The sequence below is a fragment of the Tupaia chinensis genome, unplaced genomic scaffold (assembly GCF_000334495.1).
Source record: "Tupaia chinensis unplaced genomic scaffold, TupChi_1.0 Scaffold000041_1, whole genome shotgun sequence".
Classification (NCBI taxonomy): Eukaryota; Metazoa; Chordata; class Mammalia; order Scandentia; family Tupaiidae; genus Tupaia; species Tupaia belangeri.
This window is the reverse complement of record NW_006159496.1, coordinates 776216-785755: the sequence shown is the minus strand read 5'-3', so window position 1 is coordinate 785755 and position 9540 is coordinate 776216. Positions and strand designations below refer to the sequence as shown.

At 55.4% G+C, this 9540-nt stretch overlaps 1 protein-coding gene across 1 annotated transcript in view; it reads left to right on the top strand.

Annotated features, from left to right (window-relative positions):
- Nucleotides 1-48: 48 nt before the first annotated feature.
- SH3RF3 (SH3 domain containing ring finger 3) overlaps nt 49-9540 on the top strand; it is a gene marked incomplete in the record, with an annotated part of 355159 nt that continues 345667 nt past the window's right edge. Inside the window, 2 exon segments of the mRNA XM_027772894.1 lie at nt 49-255; nt 299-355. Of these exon segments, the coding sequence (XP_027628695.1) occupies nt 49-255; nt 299-355 (264 nt within the window).

The window sequence follows — 9540 nt, the reverse complement described above, 5'->3', positions numbered from 1 at the left end:
CGGCGGCGCCGGCGGGCGGCGGCCACGGCCGCGGGGGCGGGCGAGGACATGGACGAGTCGTCGTTGCTGGACCTGCTGGAATGCTCCGTGTGCCTGGAGCGCCTGGACACCACGGCCAAGGTGTTGCCCTGCCAGCACACTTTCTGCCGTCGCTGCCTGGAGAGCATCGTGTGCTCGCGCCACGAGCTGCGCTGCCCGGAGTGCCGCATCCTGGTGGGCTGCGGTGTGGACGAACTGCCCGCCAACATCTTGCTGGTGCGCCTGCTGGACGGCATCCGCCAGCGGCCCCGTGCTAGAGCCAGCCACCGCCAGTCTGCGGGACCTGACGACCAGCAGGAGCGCGCCGGTGGCTAAGGTGGGTATCTGTCCCGCCACGTGGCCCCAGTGAGTGTGTGGGAGTGCGTGTGGGTGTCCAGGCATGAGGATCAGAGGGGACCAGAGGTAGACCCTGACCAGCGCGTCACCCTGCCCTTCTTCCTCCAGCGACAGAGTGCAAGTCCTTCAGTTCCCACTCCGCAACTCTTGGGCCTGTCCCTCACCCCATCCGGCTCCGGCTCCGAACTTCCCTGCACCTGCTGTGGTTCCTTCTGTCCACGCCCTCTGTGGTCCCTCTCTCACTCTACACCCGCCAGGTGCCGGCACCCAGCCCCGGGCACCTTCCACCTAATCACACGTGTGTCGGCACCCCATTCTCCCCTGGTGGACCTGGCCCCCTGACCCTGCACATCCCCAGCTCCTCTGTCCTGCTTGCTCCCTGCCTCTGTAACTTTGCACTGCCTTCCCATCCCCCCAGGAGCCCCCTTCATCTCCTAGACTCCAATACTCTCCCTGTGCATACCCTCTGACCCCGGGAGGAAAGCTAGTGCCTCAGTGTCCCTCCGGCTCCACGCTGCCCGAGCCTCATGGCTGCCTGCCGCCCCCTTAGGGAGGAGAGGGCAGAGGGCAGTGTCGGTGGAGTCTGAAAGAGCGCGGGTCAGTCTTCCTTCAAGAGGAGGAGGGGAGTAATCTGGGGGCCGCAGCTTTCCACCCAGCCGTCGTGGTCTGGCTGGGTCTTTGACCCACTCCTGGGCTCCTTGCAGAGGTATATTCCCCGGGGTGGCTGCTTGCTTTTCCCCTGCGTGCCCTGCATTGTACGGCCTTGGCGGCCTCTGTCAGTGGAAGACCTTTCCTGGGGGGCTTCAGTGATTAGATTTCAAAAGCTGCTTATTCCGCGTCGTTACCCACCCTCCGCCACCCTGGGAACTGCTGTTGGGGGAGCGTAGCCCGGGATGGAGGTGTACGTGTGAAACACAGTGCCCGTGTCTTGTAATTCCTTCAAATGGAGAAAAGCACATTTAGCAGTCAGAAACGACACTGATGACCTACCGGGACTGTTTGCGAGAACAGCAACTCACTCTCTACTTTTGGTGGCCGAAGGAGGTGGTGGTGCATGATCTTTCCTTACGTCCCACTCTGAAATGCTGGGAACAGTCTCGAGTCTGACTCAGTAACACAGCATCTAAGGCTGGGGTGTAGGGCCTCGGGTGCTGAGATAGAGGTCGTATTTTGCTAGAATGTTTTTTACCATCCATCAGGAAGAACCGACAGTCAAGGGTATTCAAGACATGGTCACACTTGAGGTCACTGCTGAAGAGGAATTTTTTCCTTTGGTTTGAGTGGTGATTAAATTCAGCTGCATGCTGCCTTAGAGGTTTTCAAAATTTCCTTCCTGTCCTTGCTGTGTTTAATCCAAGGTATTATGATGAAAGGTCTTTATTTGTGAAATAAGCATCTTACCTCCTCCTGCTCCAAGATCATATGTTTTTTGGAAATTGGCTTCTGGTAAAACGCTGGGCATTCTGCTGACGATGCGTTTGTACCAGTGTCCTCCCAGACCGTCTCAGGGGACTCGTGACTGACCAGGAGGTGAGCGGGCAACCTCTGCAGTGGGAAGGACTGCAGCTCCGGGACCCTGTGGCAGTGGGAGCTCTCGTTAGAACTCTCCGAAGGGGTAGAAGCTTGTAACTCTCAGCAGTGACACTCGGTCACAAGGAATTCATGTTCCGTCGACTCGGTGCTGACTCTGTCATGGACTGCACTTCCTGTACTTTGGGATTGCTAGGAACCTGTTTTCTTTCTTTTTGCTGTGTTAAATAAGGGCAACCATCGGGCCTTTTTTCAGAGGCCCACCTCAAAGGGATGGCTTCTACCAAGCGTCTGAATCACTCCCGATCATGTTCAGAGAGGAGGAAGGGGTGGAGGTAGACACTAATGCCATCTAGCATTTGGTCCACTGAGTTCTGGAGTCAGTGGGTGGGCGTCTTCTTGGTCAACCAGCAGTCCCGTATGCTCTCCTCAGTGCTGTACCACTCTGGTAGTCAGGTCCTCAGCAGGGGAGGAATGGGGCGGGAACAAGGAAAGGGTGTGCGTTAAGTAACCTGTAAACTTGGCAGGTGTAGACTTCGGCTAAAACTCACTTCCACATGAGGCCCCATTGGAATTGCTTTGACTCCTCTGCGCAAAGCTGCCTGCTGGACTGTCTGGATGTGGCTGCATATCGTTTAACAGGTGGGCACTCATTTCATTCAGCAAGAACAGTGTATGCCGTCGTAGTAGGTCACCATAAACATGACAGTCGCTCATTGCCTTCCCCTGCAAGCTCTTCAAAGCCGTTTTTGGGCCAACTGGGGTTCGTAAACTTTTCGGGTATGTAGATAAGTAAATATCTGTTTACTTTATTAACTTAGTTACAGCTAGACATTCAGACCATGCCATGTATAAAATATGTTGATTTCTATTTGGTTTATTTGTAATTCATGAGACTCCCCCCAAACAAAACAAAACAAAACAAAACAGAACCTGCAGCTTTTCCATCAGGGTTTTGGTTATCACCTGTTACTTGGCAGCCCCAGACCTGCTTAGGGAGGAGCCTCTCAGCTCCTCTTTCTCCAGAGCCATTTGAGATGAGCTATTTTGGAGTCAGTTGGTGATGCCGCCCCTGGAAATTTTATACCAATTTACAAGTACCACTGCCCAACTTTGCGAACAGTGGACTGATCGTTTCCCGGTTTTATTGCTTCTTAACGTGTTGATGTGTTGCTTCTTAAAGTCGTCTTTAAAGAGCCTTGTTTTCATGGTACTGTCTGACCATCGCATTCGCAAACGTGTGCTAATTTCTCAGCTGAATGTGTTTGTTTCCAGTTTTGTTTTTGTAGCTTTGCAAGGAAACCCCTTTAACACCCCAAACCAGCATTGGCCAAGCTGTTTCAGGGCAGCGTGTCTTGCTAAAAGGGCTTTATGATTCCAAATTGAGTTATTCAAAGAATTACTACTATTTTTTTTGAAAGGTTTTTCACTATAGGGCACGTGCGCTCGCCAGACAGACAGAGAGAGACAGAGAGACAGAAAGTGAGAAATCACCCCCCAGAGAGGATGGCTATGCCGCAGTCCTTTCTCCTCCATTCTCCTCTCGGGATCTTGGGCACGCACGCACACGCGCCCGGCGTGGGTTTTAAGCCACTGGGCCCGGGACGCAAACCGTGGTCGACTACGTGGGAGTCCAGCGACATAGCCATTACGCTAATTGCTGATTCCCTATTATTACTATTTTTGAAATGTTTTATTTATTTATTCCAAGAGCCACACAGACAGGCATGGACAGAGAGACAGTCGCCCCCAGCAGGTCCTCATGCTGGGACCCGCCTCAGCCTCAGCCAGACTGGATCACAGCTACAGCCTGGGGTGTTTTCAGGGAGACCTGGGGGTGCAAACCCAGGACCAGCCACGTGGGTCCCACGTCACAGAGCACTGACTGCACCGCACCACTGGCCAGCCCTCGGCGTTCCACGTCGACCTGTGGGCCCGTGTATTTTAATTTTGCCGGAGGGCATGTGCACTCCCCAGAGACACACAGAGACAGAGACAGGGAGACAGACAGGGGATGTGAGAAAGCACCCACAGCGCCTGGTCACGCATGCTCTCTTCTCTTCCACTTCTCCCTCCTTTCAGGATTTTGGGTGCGCATGCACACATGCCTGGTGTGTTTCTCACGCTGCCAGGTCCGGGGCTCAAACCAGCAGGCAAGCAGCCTTTGGGAGGATTTCCTAAGCAGTCATCTTGGTTCTGAAGGGGCTGCTTTTTCTTTTTGCACTGGAACTTCTTTGGTTACGTCATTGCTTAGTGAAAGTACCAGGGGTCTCCTAAACGTTCTGGAAATGTGAGTATTGTGAAAACCTGCGCGTGAGTTTCAAAACACTTTTGCACCAAAACACACTTGTACCTTATTTATTTATATATGTTAAAGCTTACTTCCTTATTTGGGGGCAGGCTCCCCGTGCCTTCCTGTCGTGTTCCACCCCAGTCTCAGCTGGCCCAGGTCATGGGTGCTTGAAGCAGGGCCTTTCTGTGCAGGTGCAGTCCTATGACGACCGCGTCACCACCCGGCCCCTCACCGGTGCTGTACTTCGGTTTCCCAAGCCCTGTATGTCTCTGACAGCGTGGCTCTATCCTGCGTGACCATGGCTGGGAGTGAGGACAGTGACTCGGGCCAGGCGAGGCCTCCCAGGGCAGGAGCGTGCCAGCACTGTGGGCCGCGGCCTTCTGTGTGGGGCGCCTTGGTTGCCTACGGAGGAAGCAGAGTGTTGGTTAGTCCCTGGCCAGTGAAAGGTGAGCCCAGGTTAGAAGGCTTTGAAGTCTAGAAGCAAATGACTGTTCTTTGGTGGCGCTGACGCCTGAAGTTTCCTATGGAATATTTACGAGTGCCTGCCACCCGCTGGGCGCTTGCATGGCTATTGTGCGGAAGTTCCTAGTAACCCTGCCAGCTGGCAGTCCGTGTTTTAAGCCCAGCGAGATTGATATGTGGGCCAGTCGGAGAGCGAGGAAGCGGTGAGCCAGGCGTGTCTTCCGGGTCACCCCTCTGCCCTTCTCTTTTGCTCAGCTGTATCGCTGGGATGTGGCGTGCTGTGGTTTTGGAGGTAAAATTAGGACTGCCGGGAACCGGCCAGCAGTAGAGGCCTCCCAGCTGGGCAGCTCACAGGCTAGCACACGGGGGGCTGACGGGCAGCGGGGTCGCAGCTAAGTCCTTTGCAGTGTGGAAGCAGCACTTTTGAGACGTACAGCACCTTGGTGCGTGGGCGGCTAACTAGAGTCTCAATTCCCATGATCTCAGTTATGCACGTCACACACATGCACGCTCACGCCAAGTGAGGCCATGCGGGGCCATGTAAGCGTGGTTCATCTGTTCTTCCTACAGTGCACAGAGCTCGCCTGGTACCCGGGCAGGAAATCGAGGCTCCCCGGTCTCCCTGCTGGTGACCCGGCTAGCCGTGCGTTCCCTGTGCGCCTGATTGACTGGCTCTGGTCGGAGAGCCACCTCACTCTCCCCAGCACAGCTGTCAGTGGTCCAGGTCCTGGGCGTGAGCACGCCGCCCTCGGGTTCCCCAGGCTCTGCCGTGCCAGCTGTGCACAGCGTGGTCGCAGGAAGGGCACAGAGCTGGCCAGGGCCCAGGTGGTGGGTGCCAGGCAGCCTGCACTGGATGCGGGCAGCACCTCGAGCTTCCTGGGGGCTGTGCCATGTCGGGTTTCATGCTCTCACCTACCCGCTAGGGCTGGAGGTACAGGAGTGATCTCAGGTGTCCCTTCCTCCGGCATCACCCAGCTGCAGAGTGAGGAGGGTTCCAGGCCGGGGAGCAAACAGGACGCAACTCTCACACACTTGGGGGCCAACACTGCAGCCTGGGCCGGGCCTTGGCACCCAGGGCTGCCGTCCCCTCCTGGGCTGGGGCCAGCCACCTCCCTTGGGGCTCCTGGGGTCCTGTGAGGAAGCAGAAGGGGGTGGGCACTTGGTGGGTGCAGAGGTCAGGATCATGATGTGAGGGGTTTGAACCAGCGTCCTCACCACGTGCCCTTAGGGGAACGGGCCAGCCCTCCCGAGCCTTCCCATCGGGATCCTCTGCTTCGCTGGTAAAGGCGACGGCCTGGTGCAGCCCTGGAGGGCAGCAGTGCTGTCCGGCAGTGCCCGCGCTGATGCGGAAGTCTCGCATCACCAGGGAGGCCCTCCTCACAGGCCTTGCCCGCTGGGGAGGGCCCTGCATGTAGTATCTTCGATGAAGGTGTGCGTGTGTACATATGTGTGTGTGTGTCTGTGTGCCTGTGTGTGTGGATGTGAATATGTACACAGCGTGTATGTGTGTACATAAATGCACATGTCCGTGAGAGGTGTGGCTGGTACACGGCTCTGTGTGTGACGTGGATTGTCACTGTGCTTTGCTTTCTTCCTTTCAGTTTTTCGCCGTCGGGCACGTGCACTCGCCGAAGACAGGAACAGTGAGAGGGAAGTGAGAACTCTTCCCCGGGGGATGGCCATGTGTCATCCCTTCTCCTTCATTCTCCTCCTGGGATTTTGGGTGCACACACGCCAGCATGAATGTCAAGTCAGCAGGTCCAGGACTTGAACAGCAGTCGGCCATGTAGGAGTCCAGCAACGTAATCCCTGCACCATTGCTGGCCCCCCTTTTTGTTTTTAATTGCCGGAGGACATACGTGATTGCCAGAAAGAGAGGGGGAGGCACCCCAGGGCATGCGTGGTCACGCTGCAGTCCCCTCCTCCACTTCCCCATTGTGTCGGGATTTGGGGCACACATGCACAGCACCCTGCATGCTTTTCAAGCTGGGATTCAAGTGGGTTTGGCCATGTGGGATCTGGTTCCCCTAACTCCTGGCCACGGGCCGGACCCTTGCCTTGCCTGCAGCATCAGCTGGCCTGCGCGTGCCGAGGGCATTGTTGAGCGTAATGGGCGTCTAAGCCGAGAGGCTGCTGGAGCCTTTGAAATCGCTCCCAGTTCTGCCTCTGCTATCAGAGGCCGTGTTGCTGATCTTGACGAGCTTTATTAAAGTGAATAGAGGGCTAGACTCTAATCTGCTTTGGAGAGAGAGCAGGGGAGAGTAATCCTGCTCCGGTGTGGGTGCGGATCCGGCTGGCTGGCGGGCGCCCCCTGAACCAGTGTAGCCATGTCTGCCTGCAGCCTGGCCCCGGGTGCGATGCGGCCGATCATTCTTGTCCTGGCCGAGCATGCAAAATTGGGTCTCAATTATGCAGTTGTTTCCAGTGTGTGTTTCAGTTCCGTCTGTTTAATCTCTGTCTTTTACAGTTCACACAATCCTTTTCAAGGTTCATTTAGAAATAAAACATCAGCAAGTGTTTGATGGGGGGGAATACTCTTCACGCCACCACTTGAAGAGGCCGAGGTCTGTATTTATCAGATTTGCCTTGCGCAGGAGATCTTCAGATTTGCTCAATGAGAAGGGTGTGCTCCATGTGTACCCTACTGGAATTTTAATTAGCCTTCCAGAATAGGGTGTCAGGCGGAAGGTGGGCTGGCAGCAGTGAAGGGCATGTGTCCTGCAAGTGTCCCTCCAGGAGGGCCCCTGCCTGTCGCGTGGATGAAGTGTGTGAGGTTCGGCCCCATCTGGCCTCGGGTCACAGGCCGCTGCCTCCCGGGAACACTGGGCTGGCCTCAACGGCCGTGCCTGCAGCAGTCCTCGGTGCCCCGGTGTGGGGGCGGATCGGGCTGGCTGGCGGGCGCCCCCTGAACCAGTGTAGCCATGTCTGCCTGCAGCCTGGCCCCGGGTGCGATGCGGCCGATCATTCTTGTCCTGGCCGAGCATGCAAAATTGGGTCTCAATTATGCAGTTGTTTCCAGTGTGTGTTTCAGTTCCGTCTGTTTAATCTCTGTCTTTTACAGTTCACACAATCCTTTTCAAGGTTCATTTAGAAATAAAACATCAGCAAGTGTTTGATGGGGGGGAATACTCTTCACGCCACCACTTGAAGAGGCCGAGGTCTGTATTTATCAGATTTGCCTTGCGCAGGAGATCTTCAGATTTGCTCAATGAGAAGGGTGTGCTCCATGTGTACCCTACTGGAATTTTAATTAGCCTTCCAGAATAGGGTGTCAGGCGGAAGGTGGGCTGGCAGCAGTGAAGGGCATGTGTCCTGCAAGTGTCCCTCCAGGAGGGCCCCTGCCTGTCGCGTGGATGAAGTGTGTGAGGTTCGGCCCCATCTGGCCTCGGGTCACAGGCCGCTGCCTCCCGGGAACACTGGGCTGGCCTCAACGGCCGTGCCTGCAGCAGTCCTCGGGAGCCCTGCGAGCTTCCAGAGGGACCTGTGTCTCTCCTGCGGCACACATGTGTTTACACGGTTAGCTCGCACCAGTGTTACTTGCAAACATGGAGATGCTCGGTATTTGCCCTTCTGCCTAATGGAACGTGTGCACGGTGCCTGTGGGACCCGATGCGAGTGTGAGGGAGTTAGGGCGCACCCTGGGAATCCGCCAGTGGAAGTGCAGAGAGCATTCAGAAACATGTTTGCTCCAGGAGGCCAGCAGGTGGATTGTGGTTAAGGGTGCCGGACTCCCACATGGCCGACCCTGGTTCAAGTCCTGGACCTAGCGGCTAGCTTTCTCACTCTGTCTCTCTCTTTTTCTCTGTGTCCCTCCCTGGTCAAATTAAAAAATAAATAAATACAGTTTAATAAAAGAATTTTTTTTTGAGAGGTTTTCGCTATAGGGGATGTGCACTCGCCAGACAGACAGAGAGAGACATAGAGACAGAAAGCGAGAAATCACCCCCCGGGGGGATGGCCCTTCTCCTCCATTCTCCTCTAGGGATCTTGGGCATGCACGCACACACGCCTGGTGCGAGTTTAAGCCACCGGGTCTGGGACTGAAACTGCGGTCGACTACATGGGAGTCCAGCAGCACAGCCATTACTCTAACTGCTGGTCCTAATAAAATAATTCTTCAAAAAAAATAAAAGAGAGAGAAAGAAACATGCTCACTCCAGGGGCAGATGTAAACGCACTAGACTGTCAGTGTGGAGGACGGGGCAGGGGTTCTCGATGTGTCTAGACCAGGACAGACCAGAAAACAAGGCGATTCCGGGGAGGCCTGTATGCACTAGCCCAGGAAATGGGATGTGAGTACACTTCTGGACCACGTCAGCCACATTGCTGAGCACCTGCCGTGGCCCCGTGGCGGTGACACTGTTCACCTGGGTGAGAAGCGTGTTCATCTTCACTTGTAACGAGATGTCATTTTCTCCCCGTCCAGTTCAGTGACCTGGTTGCGGAGAGAAAAACACCTGTCTGCAGCATCTCATTCCATTCTCCCACAGGGTTTCTCGTGAGGGTGGCGTTGGGTGGCTTGGGGCCCGGGGCTTTGCAGTGGGTTCTCAGCTCTCACAGTTCCCTCCCTTGCCTTGCTCTGCCACACGAGGACTTTGACTCAGTTCTCTGGACCTTTCGTGCCTTCTGAAGACGGGAGGAGTGTCTCTCACAGATCTGCTTCCCGAGGAGACGTTCCTCTGATATCTTTGTCTCCTCTGAGGCTTGGCACGCAGACAGTGCCTTCTAGGGTCTTCTCACTGCTCCTCTAATGGGGGCTCCCCAAGAGCCCCGTGATCGGGGGACAGAGGACTTCGCTGTTGTCCCAGAATAGTGGTGGCTGGGTGTGTCCAACACACTTTTTGAAGCTTTTATTTTCTTTCTTTTTTTTTTTTTTTTTT